Source organism: Epinephelus fuscoguttatus, linkage group LG17 (assembly GCF_011397635.1).
Source record: "Epinephelus fuscoguttatus linkage group LG17, E.fuscoguttatus.final_Chr_v1".
In the NCBI taxonomy this organism is placed as follows: Eukaryota; Metazoa; Chordata; class Actinopteri; order Perciformes; family Serranidae; genus Epinephelus; species Epinephelus fuscoguttatus.
The window spans coordinates 34,744,026-34,761,477 of NC_064768.1; the positions used below are offsets into that span (position 1 = coordinate 34,744,026).

The 17,452-nt window shown below is 41.5% G+C and overlaps 1 protein-coding gene across 4 annotated transcripts in view; it reads right to left on the reverse strand.

The window, feature by feature from the left end:
• Window positions 1–7,068: 7,068 nt before the first annotated feature.
• Window positions 7,069–17,452, reverse strand: part of ptprua (protein tyrosine phosphatase receptor type Ua) — a 272,911-nt gene continuing 262,527 nt past the window's right edge. For all 4 annotated transcript variants that reach the window (XM_049602750.1, XM_049602749.1, XM_049602748.1 and 1 more), the window contains 3 exons: window positions 13,794–13,951; window positions 12,081–12,216; window positions 7,069–8,097 (listed from right to left, as the gene is read on the reverse strand). In XM_049602750.1, the coding sequence (XP_049458707.1) occupies window positions 8,035–8,097; window positions 12,081–12,216; window positions 13,794–13,951 (357 nt within the window). In that variant the 3' untranslated portion in view covers window positions 7,069–8,034. The remainder of the gene's footprint in view (window positions 8,098–12,080; window positions 12,217–13,793; window positions 13,952–17,452) is intronic.

The following is a 17,452-nucleotide window of genomic DNA, read 5'->3' on the forward strand; positions in this document are numbered from 1 at the left end:
CCCGTGGTGAATTTGTGTCAGAATGACGGAGATTAATTGATTCATGTGGCGACCCACTGCATGGCTGGAGCTTTAACACAAAGCCAGCAGGGGGAAGAGATGCATCTTTGTATTTGTGTTTGCACAGCTTTACTTCTGTAGACTTGTGACGCTGGGGTGCCGAGGCCCGCTCCCACATGCTTGTACATCCCATCAGCCTATTTGGCCCCAGTGTTTTCAACACTACAGACAAGCTACTGATTCATTACAGGAGTTAAAAAGCTGCGGATTTACATGACAGGGATAAGGAAAAGGCAAGTCATGCAGAGCCGGCTGGACTCAACTAAAGACAAACTGTAACCCACCGCTAGCAGATCCATTGTGGAAACCAGCCCGGCGTTGTTTATCATCGGCTTACAGTGTGCTCAAACAGCTCAGTGTGTCTGCTCTTTTATGTGGATATTAATAACTTATGAGTGAGAATTTGAAGAATCAAAAAGCATGCATAAGTCTGTTGTGATTGCTCTCTTAGTAGGAGGGTGTGACAATGAAAAATGAAACAAAAGGAGCAAATAATAAACTATTCATGTGTAGTGAGAGCGGTGACTGCAGGTAGTCTGGGCCTGAAACACCACAACCACTTTCAAGACTACCGAGCTTTATCACCACCTTTATATACTAATTAGATCATCTGTACGTTTCTGTTGATTGCCTGGAATAAATAGAACTTCTCTGCGAGTGTGTGTGTGTGCAGAAAATGTCCTGTGATTAATGAAATCATCAAGATAAGCAACCTCAGATACCCACTGTTCATTCAGTCATCTAGAAAGTCTCAGTTCCAGCACTTGAATGCAGCCTTTCAGTGTGAAACAATGGCTGCTACAGTAATTACAGATGCCGCCGCGGTGACAATGAGACTCACGTCGTACTCTTAAGCATTCAGATCAGCCTCCAAAAGAAAGAAAGAAGACAGCGGCAGCTGAGACAAATCTGAGGACCTGTGTTTTCTTTCCAGCAACATATAAAGAAAAAATACCACGTTTCCAGGTTTGTGTAATCTGACACAAACAGATGCTTTGAGGAGAGCGTCCTCCTTGTCCTTTTGTGCGCTGCGCACAATGGCAATTGTGTTTTGTTTTTTATCCGTGGCGCATTATGCAGCTTTTCATCGTCTTTTAAATGCCGTAAAAAGATCTATTGCCTCTTAAACAGAAAGGGAGAATGTAATTTAACCTGTGGAGACAACACTGACAGACAAACGATGCACTTTAGCGTGGCCTTTGACCTCGTCATGTGATCATACTGTCTGCCTGTTTTCTGGAGTTCATGTGTCCTGCTGTGCAACCACTCTCATATGTTAGAAAATAATCTGTCACTGTCCTGTCTCTCATTTAGAAAGTGCCCAGGCAGCAGAGGGAGTGTACAGTGTATTGATAAGAAACAGCGCAGAGTGCAGAGCAGGGTCAAGCAGTGAATCACCAGAGCTTATCAGCCACTCATAAAACACAGTAACTAGATGTGACATCGCTTGTAAAGCGCCACATGCAGATTAAGTGTGCCGAGCCCTCGATCAATGGATCATCAAGACTCTCCAATTAAAGAGGTGGCTGAATCCTAGAGGCTCTGTTTGGTGATAATGATAAAAAAAAAGTCCATTAAAGTTGCTAATTAAATGATAAGCGTAAATTAAAATACAGGTCAAGCGAATGAACTGTGGGATTTTTAAGCAGCAATAATGGCTGGTTGCAAGTGGCTGGGGCGGGTGGTGGAAGTGGTGGTAATGGTGGAGGTGTTGGGGGGGTGGGGGGGGGCATCAACAACTCTTCATCACAAACTCATAAGTGCTTGAAAATAACTTTGCAGAGTGGAGCATCGGCCGTGCAGCCAGCTAAAGCTCTGTGAGGGGGAGTTCATAACAGGAGGGGCTATAAAAGAGTACAAGTGTGTTAAGACCTAACGCTTCAGTTCCTGGCACTAATAACCTTTATCGGTAATAGCTTCATTACATGTGAATAAATCATTGCTATTTGTAACTCCAAATGCCTACAGCCATGGACATATTATGAGATGATGGGCTCCTGGACACAGTAATGTAAGGGCCCTGACACACCAAGCCGACTGTCAGCCGTGAGTCAATGTAAAGCCACTGATGGACGTCTGTCGCCCTAGTTTTTGAAGTGTGTCCCTCACCGTTGGCACTATATTGCCCTTGTCTGCTGTTTGTTTTTTTGGGGGGGGGTTTTCAGCAAATCAGCATGTTGAGTTGGAGATGTTGGAGCCATAGACTTTATATTAAGATGCCCCCCCCCCCCCGTACAAAAATGAAGGCAAATATCCCGCATACGGCTGCTGCCATCTTGCACTGATGATGTCATTTGGAGCCAGGGGCATTTGGACCCAGAGTCGGTAACGAATCCCACCCAAACATCAGTGTAACCAGTCGCAACCAGCACCACCGATTGTGAGAACACTGACTGGTAAACATGTCTGTCAATCATGCTGTCAAACCCCCGTTATATAGCATCAAATAACTAATTAAAACCAAACTTCTTTGAAAAATGAACACTCGAACAAACATCAGCATGATAAGAGCTACATAAAACGGCCAAAATTTATTTGAAGCATACTTTTTAGTTTGACCCATTCACTAACATGGAGAGGGCGGGGTTTATGACCTGTACTGCAGCCAGACACCAGGCAGCAATTCGGATATTTTGGCTTCATTTTTAGGGAGTTGTCATGTTGTCCATCTTTTTTCTATACAGTCTATGATCAGGGCTTGTCAGTGAGAAAAATCACTGGAATTGGCAATGGAGCTTCTGCTGGAAGTAGCCATCAGAAGATGGGTACACTGTGGTCATAAAGGGATGGACACAGTCAACAACAATACTCAGGTAGGCTGTGGTGTTTAAACCATGCTCAGTTGGTACTAAGAAAATCTCTCCCACACCATTACACCACCAGCAGCAGCCTGAAGCGTTGATACAAGGCAGGATGGATCCATGACGCCAAATTCTGACCCTACCATCTGAATGTGGCAGCAGAAATCCAGACTCATCAGACCAGGCAACGTTTTTCCAATCTTCCATTGTCCAGTTTTGGTGAGCCCGTGTGAACTGTAGCCTCAGTTTCCTGTTGTTAGCTGACAGGAGTGGCACCTGGTGTGGTCTTCTGCTGCTGTAGCCCATCTGCTTCAAGGTTGGACAAGGTGTTGTTGCTTCAGAGATGCTCTTCTGCACACCTTGGTTGGAACCAGTGGTTATTTGACTTCCTGTTGCCTTTCTATCATCTTGAACCAGTGTGGCCATTCTCCTCTGACCTCTGGCATCAACAAGGCATTTTGGCTCACTGGATATTTTTTTCTTTTTGGGACCATCCTCTGTAAACCCTAGAGATGGTTGTGCTGAAAATCCCAGTAAATACTCAGACCAGCCCGTCTGGCACCAACAATCATGCCACGTTCAAAGTCACTTAGAATGTTTTCACACTTGGTCCTTTTCAGCTCTCTAAGCAAACTCAGAGAGGTGACTCAGCTTTTTTAGCGCATATGTCAACACTCACAGAGAACTCAGACCCCTTTGAAGTGAACCGTACTCAGACCACCGCGGGAGGTACAGTTCGCTTCAAGTCAGCAGTGCAGTTTGAATACAAAGCGCTCCAGGTTCGCTCTGCTCTTTACCATTGTATTTACCCTTCTAGATCACATGCTGTTGCACTGGGACGCCTGAAAAAACAGACGAAACCACGTCGGCCAGGATGCAGGACAAGGAGTAGTTTGGTCCCCGGAAGATACTGCACGTCTCCAGATGTGAAATGTAGAATATATCAAACTGCAACAGTCTACAGCACAGAAACGCTGAGAGTTTCCTCCAATTTTAAGTTTATCTGTAAGTGAGGGGCATTATGACTGCACTGCAGTGCAGCTATGTCAATATATCATATAATGGCTATAGTGTGAACAGAGAGAGGACTGAGGCCCCATCAGAGCTGAAGTGGACCAGAAAGAGAACTGAGTCCTCTCCACCTGAAGAGGACATGTTCAAAGTCACTTAAATCACCTTCCTTCCTCATTCTGATGCTCTTAATTTACCTCAATGAGCAGCTGAACAGGTGTACCTAATAAAGTGGCCGGTGAGTGCATGAGCAATGGGGGACGCAGAGTCAAAGACACAAAGCCACCAGTCAGATGACAGACGTCACACTGCAGTCAAAACTTACTCCAAGTCGAAATAAATAGCTTAAAAAAACAACTTGTTAACAAAGCAAACACTTAAACTGTATTTCATTTAAGCAATTAATCTCAAATAAGAGGTGGTGGAGACACTTTAGGGACACATCTCTATTGTCCTTTGCATAAATTACGCCCATGAGTTAAAGTTTGACGAGCTAATTAGCATGTAAGCTAACTACAAGATGCGTTCACGTACCTTTCTTTTGCCGGTTCTGTAGTGACGGAAGTTTAACGTTTTCTTGGTCGTGTTGCTGGTTTCTGAGTTGCAGACTTGCAGACAGCTGTTCTCTTCTTCCTGCCGCCATTTAAAAATAATCCTTAACTTTCTTGTTTTTGGATTAGCCTCCTCCACGGTAACTGGCTCGTGCGTCAGCCTCTGCTGGCCTGCTGCGTCACAGTTGGTTGCCAGGTTTGCGCGCATCGCACTAGAAATCGCCCAATCGTGATTTAAAAAGAAAATAACCTCTCAATATCTAGAAAAATGCAAATATTTGATCAAAAAAGCGAAGTCCTCTCGTGTCATCTGTCTTAAGTCTAAATCTAGTCTCAAGTTATGAATGCAAAGTCAAGTCATATTTTATCATTGTTAGTCCGGGTCCAGTCATATGACTCGAGTCTCCTACCACTGCTCTGTGGTCATTTTATGTCTCTTTGCAGGGGCGTACATACAGAGAGTGCAGGCAGTGTGGTTGCACTTGGGCCCCCTGTAAGGCAGGGGGGCCCATAGAGAGAGTGGGCCCTCTAACGATGCAATGGGTGGAGAATGGGCCCTTATGGGTGACTGCCACCTTGAAAATATGCCTGTGTTCCTAGACGAACTGTTGTTGCAGCCACAATAACATTTTTGTGTTACATTTCTGGTGACTACATGTGAATATATACAGTTTTGTTGTTTGTATACAGGGTGGCGCACAGGAAAACGCAGGTAACACAGGTAAGGTGCAGGTGATGAGTGGCAGGTGTGTGACGACGGGGGAAACAAAACATTTTTGACCATGTTAAGTGAGTAGTTCTTAAGCAAGAAGAGTTTGTAGCATGTTGAAACTTAAACTGATGAATGGAAATTTACCTTTGACGGACACTGAGCTGTTGAATGGACACTTAATCTGTGATGGAATCTGAAACTGCTCAGTGGAAACTTACCTGAGATGAATTATGGACATATAGTGTTTTACCTGGGTAATATGTGTGTTGATATTATCCAGCGTGAAGTCTCTGATCATGTGATGAGATGATATGTGCACAACAGCACGCACTAGAGCTCATCATAACTACCTCACTCCATCGTCTCCTTGTGTTTCTCCAGGTTATGTTGTTTACATGTATGGTTGTTTTCCTCTGTGGTCACTTTGATTATCTTTGTGGGCATGTTGTGTCTCGTTGTGGTCGTTTTGAGTCTCTGGTTGCATTGGGTGTCTTTGTGGTTGTTTGATTGACCTTCCAAAAATAAATATTAACATAAGGGGTGCACCTGGTGGAGCCCTTTCCTGCACACTATTTCCTTCTCTCCCCTGTCTTCCCTGACTCTCTCTGTTAGTATCATAATATAGCAGAAATGCCTAAAAAATAAACTCAGCCGTTTCTTCATACCTGCATCCAGCAGGCTCCTTCAGTAAACCATTTTACAAATCTCACTTTGTTACAAGTCGCACGAAACATGACTGCTAGACTTGTTCTGGCCCGCTCTGTTAGAACAAGTTCCATTACAGCGTCCTACGGCTCACTGTTGAGCAAAGGATAACCTCAAGCACGGCCACATTGTTCAGCTGTACCATGAAGTCAAAGATGCCAACATTTTTTATTCAAGCAAAATTGAACTCAGCCTTTATATATGTAAAATTCACAGAGACATATCTAACTGGAATGAAAATGAATTTTATTATATTTGCTGAAACTGTCACAATATTATGAAAGAAGCACATGCAACAGATTTTTAATGGCATTTGCTAGAATCTACCACGGCACACCGTAAACAACCATTCAGACCGAGCAGTCTCTAACGCAGCTGTCAGTCACATTAATAGTTCTGTGAACTGCGGTCAAACTGTCAAACTAGGCAGCGCTGATCAAATATGAATCAAGATTCTGTTACTGAATTGCCCATTTCTCGCCTCAGAAGTTTTCAGAAACATGTTTTAGTGTACTGTTTAGCTGTGAGATGAGAGAGTTTGTGACCCAGCCACCATATTGGATACTGTCACCTGAAGTAGTAGACATAGTCAATGCACTAAGAGAATTTTGATCCATATTTGATCATTTTAGCGCTGCTTACTTTGACTTACATGACCGACAGCTGCATTTGGGACTCCTCCGCTCTGATTGGCTGTTTTCAAGAATAAATCATCCTTTGAAACAAATATGCAGAAGCATGTGATGGCATGCAGATGACAGAGGTGTATCTGTTATGCCTAATAAGAGCCGTGAAATTCTCACCATCTATCTACTCATATGTATGAAACACTTGTTCTTTTTAAACAACATTTATAGATAGATCTTTATTAGGATTCTATCTAATTGTATGTACTGTTGAGTGGCTGTAAATAGTATGCAAATGTAATTGTATGTGTATTAGTGATGTTAATGTTCATCATGTAATGTGCTATGTAATGTATGCCAGGTGTATCACATCATGTAATGTGCTATGTAATGTATGCCAGGTGTATCACATCGTGTAATGTGTTATATACTGCATGTTAGGTGGCGATCAGCTGATTGCCATGGCATCAGCTAATGGGCATACCTTAAATAAACATGCTAACAAGCTATCTATCACCCTCTACTTCAGACCTAGCTCCTATAAAAAAATCCACAAAAAGCATGGTTGTTAAGCAACAACATATTTTATTTACTTTCCTGTTTTATACACTATTTAGAAAATAAAACACATTGAATAAATACAAATTTAGAAAGCGACAGATTTTTCGCCGTATTCTCACAGCAACACGCGGTTATTCTTACGGAGCTCTCTTGGGACTAGCGGAGGGATTCGCGGTGCAGAATCCATCCTAAAGCAGACTTGGGCCACACACTGCGATGAAACACTTAAGACTGGGCATGCAGATGCTGAAGTGGTCCCCATTTACAGACACAGAGAGAATGGATTGGCACACTGATAAGACGTTGAGAACATCTAGAAACACCCGGGGGGAGGGAGGGAGGAAAAAAACATCTATATACACGGAAAATAAATAAAGAGAAATTAGGTCCAAGACAACTTTACTGTACAGATATGTCCATAGGATGTGAGCAACTTCTTTCCTTCTCACCCTCAGCTTACCTTCCATCGTCAGCCTCATCCACGATAAAGTTCAAATATAGTACAGTACGACATGGGATGTTCACCAACAGCAGATTGCACCATTTACAGTGTTACAAACAAACACAAAATATCACCCATTGGTTGGCATCAACTGTAGTTCCCTTTCAGTGTTTGTTCATAGTAAGGCAGGATACAGCTGAGCTCTTTGAGTCCCGCCATCGAGGTGTACGACAGGAAGTCCGGCTGCCTTGACAGTGGTTGTATATAAAATGAACTCTACTCCTGTTAAGTGTCCTCTGGCTTGGCGGATGTAAAGTGGCCCAAAAGAGTACAGGTTGGATCAGAGCGCCGAGGAAAAGCAAAAAGGGTGTCAGTAGTATGTTACAAGTTGTCCAGTGAGCTTTCTCAAACAGTCTTTATGGCAGACGATGTTTCATCCAGGCATGGCGAAGAAAACAACCAGAGCTGTATACATGGACTAAGGAGGCAGGAGCACAGATCCAGGACGTGAGATCCAGGTCCCAGACCTTCTCCTCAAAGAGGGACGAGAGGTCAGGGATTGGTGCTATCTTACTTCCAAGCAGTCCAGGTACTCCTGGGCCAGGTCATAGCAGAACCGGTACTGCTCCTGCAACAAGCACAGATATTCAACCGAGATTATTTTCTGTATCAACAGTAAATCATTTGTTAGAAATGATCTGTTGGAATATTCAGGGCAATCCAGGAGTAATTAAGCGATCAAATATCGTAATTTAGTTCTTCGTGTACCCACTTAAACCCAGTTTAAAGTTTACCCAGTTAAAGGAAAAATCTAGTGACACTCTATCTCTCTTAATGTCCCATGTGACCAACAATGAATTACTAACATCACTGCCTCGGACAGGCGAGAGAAAATATTTAAAACTTTTGTATATTAAATTGAAGACTCTTTTTTTTTTCTTAAGAAACTGAATCCAAAGCTTTTTTTTTAAGACTCTTTAAGACCTGCAGATATCCAGTAACAAGTATTGTGTCTGTATCCAAAGCCTGATATATCTTAATCCTTTTAAACCACATGTGTATTAATACTCCGCTGGAATTGGCAATGTTGGCTAAAAGTTCCAGTTCCCAGCTGGTTCAGGAAATAATTCAGCCTGCTTAAAATTTATATATAAAGGAAAATGTATTTAAAAGTGACGAGTTATACTGGGTGATCTCCACTGGTTTTTCTGGCATGGAAATACATGGAATATTCCCGGCCTTGTCCCGGGATTGAAATGTTCCTCCTGGGCTGTTCTTGGGCTTGACAGGCTTTCACGTTTTAAATTGTTTGTAATATATTCACCTTATTCCTGGCCGCCATGACACCCTGCATGGATTATGGGCACGACTTCCTGCACTGAACCATGACCGGCGTTTTCCAATGGTACGCTAATCTTTTGTAGAGCCATTTGGAAATAAAAGGTGGAAAACACCACCTCTGATGCCGTCTCTCATAGCCATCTAAAAGCATTGGTTGTTTCCCTTTTTTACCAGGCACGTTAGCAATTAGCTTGTTAACCTTGTTCCTTTAGCATATTATTAAATGTAACAAAGACCCTGAGCTTGCTTACTGTACACATCTACTTCTTCTAAAAGATGATTTATCACGACTCATACACTGACACTTACACATTTGGTGACATTCGCATAATTCACTATTAATTTTTAGCTCCATGTAAAGTAAATAAACGTGATGTTTCCAAGGTAACGTTCTGCTCATCTGCCTTAGTCTACTGAGTGAAAGATAGCGCAGGGTTCAGAAGCAGACCTCAGTAATGACAGTGATATAAAGTAGAAGTAGAATAAATAACTTTAGGCATTCATTTTATATGACATGAAAGAAGTACAATAAATCAGTAACACACTCTCAGTCTAGCTGACTACAGGGTTCCAGCAGATCCTTAAAAGGGCACTGAATTCATTAATCCATAAATAAGGTCTCGGTTGGTATCAAAAAGTCTTAGATTTATCTTTGAAAAATCTTATAATGCTGGGAAGTAGAATTTTATGAATCTTTTTTTTGTGATGTTGCATTGTGGTATCTCAAAATAATATATATATATGTATGCATTAACGTCACGTAGATCACGATAACAGAACCAAACGCACTCAAATTTTGTTCCCTGCTGGGATGCTCAGAGCAGTCTGCTGTGTGCGAGCTAGCTGTCGCTGTGCCATAGATGACATGGGGACGTGCAAACTCAACGAAAATTGGCTATTTAAGATTAAGATTTTGCAACATGGCTGAAAGTGATACAAGGCCATGCAAGAAAACTTGCCAAGAAACAGAAGGCATATCCCAGTTTGTCTCCACCACAAGACAAAAACAGCCATGTTTTATGTTACAGTAAACACTTGGGCAAAATTGTCCCTGACCCTGAGTAAATGATGTCAGTTCATGTGTTTTTTTTCCTTTCAGTTTTGGTTATTAAAAAAGCCTAAAAATGTCTTGTCAGTTCTCAAGTGAAATGTGTTTTTCTTTTTATTTCAGTGCGATAGGACAGGTGGTGAGTGTGTCCAGACAGTGGAGGGTTTTTGCGACAGAGTTTGTCACCTGTGCTTCACACCCCCATACTTGTGTGTTTGTTGGTATTTTTGGTACGTCCACCACAATTTATATTCTGTCCCTTTTTGCTCTGATTTGCATAGTGTGTGTGTGTGGAGGGCATGGGAGCTTGGTGAGTACTCTGTTAAAACTCTTTGCTCACAGAGAGCCATCCATTAGCACTCTTTCTTATTGAAATTGTGTATCATAAAGTATTTTAATATTTCTTACAGTTTTAAACTAGTTGGATTTAATAAAAGTTTCCTGTCTCTAATACCCTGCTTTAATTGATTAATAAATTTTGTGATCTTGGGAGAATTCCTCATCTCCATCCATCATTAACTCTCACATGTGTCATAAAGGATCTGTGGACTTTGAGCTGGTGTGAGCTGAGTATTAAAAGGTCAGTGTAACCTAAAATCTACCTCTAATGGTTAACTGTTACAATCCACTGGCTGTCTGTTTATGTGTTTGTCTGTGTGGTGTCCTCACTCAGACGCCATCATGTCTCTTATAAAGCTGCACTGAATCCTGGTCTGTTCAGATAACTGTGGGTGGAGAGATTGGTAATGCTGTCTCTCCTACAATGGATTTGTCCCTGTATGACTGCTGAATGTCACTGCTAAATAATGGATTTAGGAGGAAGAAGACGTAGCTCTTTGAATCTGAGGGGCTGACACCAAAACCTGAAGTTTATTGTTGATGCGTCAGATCATGAATACAATTTCTGCTGGCAAATATAAAATAGTTGTCTATGTTTGACCAGTCACTATGGTAATAATTAGAATACACTGGCAACAACGACATGACCCCAGGAATGTGAAATACATTACTACAAATATTTAAACAGTCTTAAGGTGTTCAGACTGACAGTGAAGCTAATGTAATGTTAGCTGTAGCTAACTATCAGTACATGCAGTGACCACGTGTGTGGAATCATTTGCTGAGACTCTGCCTGAAATCAAATTGAGGTGCCATTTTGTTTCACATTATTATTCAGCCTGACTTCATGATTTTGTCGGCCAGTTTCTTTTTGGGACAGGACATTTTGTTTTAGCCCGAACCAAACAGAAGCGTGTTAGCTGCGATGTCCATTTTTCCGTTGCTTTTCTCCACAGATGTGTCAATACTACAAAAACAAATAAATAAATAAAAATAAAAATAAAATGATATAAAATAAAATAAACAAAATAAATAAATAAATAAAATGCAATAAAATAAGATAAGATAAAACAAAATAAAATAAAATAAAAATAAAATCACAATAAAATAAAATAAGAATTTTACAGCAAATAAATGTTAAATTGTTACAGTATTCTAACAATTATTTTAACAAACAAATACAGGATTAATTTGTAATTTTAAGAAAAATCGACAGCTACAAAAACAAATGAATAAATAAAAGTAAAATAACAATAAAAATAAAATAAGAAAATAAAATGAACAAAAAATAAAATAAAATGAAAATAAAAATAAGAAAAAAAAATAAATAAAATGAAATAAAATAAAATAAGAATTGGACAGCAAATAACTGTTAAATTGTTACAATATTCTAACAATTATTTTAACAATTTCAAATACAGGATTGATTTGTAATTTTAAGAAAAATCAAATTAATTCTTTATATGCATTTGAGATGCAGATAGCTCATAAATTGGAGTCATACAGCCTCAGGATAAGCCCCAATTCAGCTGAACCGATCCTCTCAATTCTTGATTGATTTGCAACCACATGCTGTTTTCCCTTTTGACTTTGTATGCAACACGATATACCTAAAATTTAATTCCCATTCAGCCTACATACACATTTACTGTGGAAATTTCGATTTATACAGTTTTTTTCTACACAAATGTTTTTGTATTTATTGAGTAAGAGAATCATATTGTGGAAAACAAAACACGTTTGATTTATTTTTGGAAAGTGGTTTATTTATTTCTCTTTCTTCCTGCAGAGCAGTTTTTCAACTTTGCTGACATTCCCTGTCTGAGGCAGCGTAGCATGAAACATGTTGCCGTAAAGAGAGATAAAGATCCCTGCCTGCTCACCATTGTCTCCACCATGTTTGGCTTCGAGTTGCGCAGTGTTTTGGCAGCAAAGAACACGTCCACCATGCTGTGGTGACGAATCATCTCTAGGATCATGGTGCTGGCACAGAAAGTACCACTTCGACCGCCGCCATTCCTGCTCCAGGAAACAACGAACAAAGGCACACAGTCACAAACACACAGAACAGAAGACATGAAGACATGAGTGACCTAATAAAGATGTGGTACAGCAGCTCAGACAGCCTCTCAGAGGGGGTGCTACAGAGTGAAATGTCACAGTTTGACTGAGCACAGATCAAGCATGCTGTCAGAAAAAGGCCAACTGGCAGACTTTCAAGATGAATATCTGAGTAAAGCTCTCATTAAAATACAGGAGCGGGGACTTAATCAGATATGAGATGTCTAACACGCAGCGCGACCTCCAGAGATCAAAGGGCTCTGACACAGAGATGGAGGACAAATCTAATGGAAGGCAGGAAGCTCAACTCAAGCAGCTAATGTAAAGACACAAACACTTAAGAAAAGTTTGTATACTTTTCAGAGTTATTAAATCTCATTAACTCTGAGCTACAGGGGATAAATTAACCATTAAGTCTGACCATGGCAAGTCTTAAAGAACAGTGGTGAGGTGAATAATATGAATGCATTGCTGTGTCTCATTAGAGCTCAGCTCACTTGAGGTAGTCCAGCCTTCACTGAAAGTCTTAAAGTTGTCTCTGATGCATTTTCATTCAGACCAGGATAACATTTATGTATAGATGTTGAATGCATAATAGTTCTGAATGTTATGTCACATCAGCATCACATGAACACAGACCACAACTAAGCAGGATTTATACTTTATCCTTTATCTATACTACTTTACGCCGTACCCTTTGCTGTAGCCTGACATGCACCTCCCCAGAATGTCACAGCAGCGCAGACCTCCTGTCTATTTTTGTGAGCTGAAACTATTTTCCTCAGTGGAAACAAAGTTGTGAAGACACTAAAGCCTCACAAAATAGTATTTCAAGTCTTGTGTGTGATTAATCCTTCTGGGATTTATCCTGGCTTCATATGAGCAGAGGAAATCTCCGCTCTTTGCTGGGCTAATTTATACAATGTAAAATGCCATAGGCTTGTGCTAATCACGTTAGCATGTTGTATTTGTTTGGAAAACGTGTTTAGTATAAGACAGTTGTTTTGTCAGTGAACCTTGTGAGTTGTAATGGAGCTGCATTTTGTACCGTTTCCTTTGTTAAATGTTGCTGTTGTCCCTGGTTTTATATGAGAAGAGGAAAAGTCTGCTAGCTGCTACGCTAATTCATACAATGTAAAATGCCATAGGCTTGTACTAATAATGTTAGCATGTTGTATTTGTGGGGAAAATGTGTCCAGATAAAGACGAGTGTTTGTCTGTGAATGCTGCGAGTTATAGTGAAGCTGATTTGTGTGCTTGTGTTTGAAATTGTCTCTATTAAGTCATGTTTAATGTGTGTTTAATGTGTGTCTTGAATCAACTAAACTTTACAGCACTTCACAGAAACAATGTCACCAACTAGTGTTTTGGAGGTGTAACTGCAGAGTGACACAGACACACCACCGCACAAGTATAAATGCTCACAACAACGTAGGCCATGTGCGTAGCCTACGGCGTCCGTACGGCGTTGATTCGATGCAGAAATGAAAATCAACACACACATGCATAGAGCAGATTTCCATAAGCATACTTACAGGCAGTGGACGATGGTGCGTCCCTCTCCACACTCCATCTGCCAGTTGTGAACCTGAGCCAAAAGGCTGAGGAAGGCTTTCTTGGAGTCGGGCACGTCGCGGTATGGGGACCAGCGCAGGAACTGGAAGTGACGCACCACAAGCTGGCCTTCCTGAAGCTTTAGAGAGGAAGAGTCGTGGACAGGGAGCAAAAAGTGAGGAGGGTGGTTAAATATTTTTTTCCAATATAAGACATCATATATGCATTAATCCGTCTGCATACACTCCACACATTATAAACTCATTCAAACATCTATCTGGTTATCAGCCGGAGGGGATTCTGTCAATGCTGCAACCCTGCTGCCCGAGTTCAACTGAGGACCTCCTGTTCTTAACTTCTAATTGGCTCTAAAAGTGGGAGCAGTGGCAGTGTACTGTAACCTACCACATTAAAATGAGACACTGCATAGACCACTGTGCCATCAAAAGTAGCAACACTGCATTTTTACAGTGTCAATGACTGTAGCCAGAGTTCTTTAAATGTGTTTCTCCATGTGATTTTAAAAAAAGTATTTTTCCTTTTAACACTTAAAGCTGCATTAATTGATTTATTGGCAACGCTAAATGCTCCACTATGTTCACTTCATCTGTGTGCTGTTTGGATGTTGGCAGGTAGAGTACAATGACTGTGTCGGAGCCAAATCTCCCCCAGCAGGACAATAAAGAAGTGAACTTTTTTGCTGAAAACAGCTGCTTGCTGTGGCTGGCGACAAGGTTGATGGCAGTGATGAGAATGGACTGAAACAGTAAGTTTGCAAGCCCTAAAATCAAAACAGCAGACTGAAGGATGCTGTAAAGCCTCGCTGAGGGGAAGTGACTCAGCTGGGTTGTATTTCTCTGTGAATTTGTCACCGTGACCAACCTAGTTATCATTACACCTCGACGTTTGACAGCCAGGGGATGGACTGTGGGAAAGGCACCTTAAAAGAAGTATGCTGTAGCTCACCCTGCACCACTGAGCTAGCTAATGTTATGGCTCAGCCATGGAGGACACCATTAATGTTTAAATCTTGTTTCGTCATCATCCAACTAAATTCATTTTTTCCGTTATAAGATTACAGATTGTCAGTTTACACCCCACGCCACTGACATTTCACTGTCTCGCAGTCACACTTCCAGTATTGTTCATGTGATATGAAGCAGCCTACTTCATTCATGGTTCTGATCATGTCACTCGTAATTAACAACAAACATTATGTTTGTGGCTGGATTAGACAACTTAGAGCGCATTCACACCAGGATAGTCCGGGGGACTCAGTTCAATTGTGCTGGGAATGCTGAAAAATTTCACACCCTCATTTGGTTCGGTTCACTTTCGCACTGCACTTTTTAAAGCGGACCAAACCGCCTGGACAACATCCCGTAGTTACAACAGCTGAGGAAGAAGAAAACCCGGCACATCGATTAGCCAGGACCGAAAACGGAAATCCAACCCCTTCAGCCGGCTTGGTCACCACAAAAACACCAAAGTGCACTGCGCTCTACGTCACTTCCTCTCTTTGGTTCAGTTCCTCTCTTCGGTTCACTTGCATTTCCCACTGTAAGCGAACTGCACCAGGGTTCACTTGCAAGCAAACCGAATCCCCCAATTTTCAAGCAGTCCAAGATTTGCTCATTTGGTCCGCACCAGGGTTCGAATGAGCGTTCACACCACTCCAAACAAACCAAACTATCCATGGAAGCGGACCAGGATTCGTTTAAAGTGGACCAAAGAGCGCTGAACAGTGTTTGAATAGTTGACCGAACTAGTTGATAACCAGATTCATGATACCAGTCACCCAGACAGCCAGTGCTGGAGTCAGTCAAGACGGATAACGAAAAGATATCTGGCTTCCTGGTACCGTGGCCCGTACTATGGCAGGGGTGTTAATTATGAGTGACATCATCAGAACCATGAATGAAGTAGGCTGCTTCTTAAGATATGTGATGCAACAGTAACTGATATCACCTGCAGGAATTGTTGGTGTAAAGTTGTAAAATATGTGTTGGTATTTCTATATTTGAAATTAGTACAGAGTATGTCACATAAAACACTTTCACGCAACACCAGACTGTTTCTACAACCTTAGTAAAGGGTGGAAAGTAGTCTAGTTACTGACTGGTGAGGTCTATCTGACCGAAATGTTGGATTCATAATAACAGGAGCCAACTAACAGAGTGTGGATAATTTTTCTAATAGAATATAACCTTTTCTAGTTCACACTGCACAGGTGTCTTGTGTTATTTTGAGCTGCAGTGACAGAATCAGAGTATAGAAAATAGCAACACTATCATCTATCACCGCAGACTAAATTATACTTAAGTTATGCATAAGTTGCTAAAATCATGTGTTTAGTGTGTAAATGATCTCTGATAGATGCTCCGTTTTAAACCCAGTGGAAACAGAGCCCTGGAAAAATGAAACCATTCTACTGACCCGTAACAACATATAGGCCACTGTTTTTCACCTGTCACCTCTCATGGACTTTTGTCCTTGTCGGGATCATGAGTTTTTCAAAAGTAATTTTTTCGTGCTTTGAGCACCACAAGCTGAGTGCCATCTAGTTCCATTATACTGCAGAGAAGGACATCTCTACTGCTGGTATCTCCAACACTCAGCAGCTCAAAACAATCTAGACTCATAAACAGCACTACGTCGTTTTGATTCTGAGGTGAACTGTCCCTTTAATTTGGGGAAGAAATACACTAGCAATACCCTGGAGTGAGGAAGAAGCCATCAATCATCTCAAAGATGGCATGACTCGTTAGGCTAAATAAACCCAATTATCACAGTTCATTACTGCCAGGCTCTAATGCTACTCGTAGCACCTTTGCTGTATCCACTGGACAATGAAGTACCTTCTTGGGTAAGAGCCTATCGGTGTCTTGTTCTGTGGTGTCTGTCTCCTCGGGATCCTGCAGAGAGCCATGTGGGAACAGTTTCTGACACGCTGTCAAGATACTTGAGGGGCTGCGTAGGAGTGAAAGGTTGACTGGGGCACTGACAGTGTAGGTTTAGGCCAACGTGAGGGTGGGGTAAGATGGTGCAAGAGCTAGGAGGGTTCGTCAACTAAAGGAGGCTTCACGACAAGGACACATCTGCTCAACTAGCTGCTGGGAGCATCTACAGGAGACTGCAGAGCACCTACTGAGGCTACTGAGGTGGAAGGACGGGAGCTGGAAGTGTTGCGACAGTGGTGATTGGGAGCTGGAGGTAAGCTAAATAACAACACCCAGACATGGGTGTACACACAGACTCACAGCCCACAAACATTCACTAACACAAAAGTCCTACTGAGGTATTGGATACGGTCAAAAACAAGAAACGTGTCTGAGCCATTGTAGGTTGTAAAAACATGGTGTTTTATAATAGAAGTTGTGTTTGCTTTAATATCATATAACTGCTCAAACAGCAGCATATCTGCTTATTAAACAAGTCCTGGGTCTATATGTGGCTAATAACATTACCATACTGTTGATAGAGTTGCTTTTTTGGAAGTAGGATTATTATGTTGCAAATCATTCTAACCGCTGGGAACAACAAATGCCAGCTGGGGCCGAGGTCACCATTCTGAATCATTATATTAGCATCAGGCTTCATTAACCCTCTTAAAAATAAATGCATTGATTCAGTGCCAGGA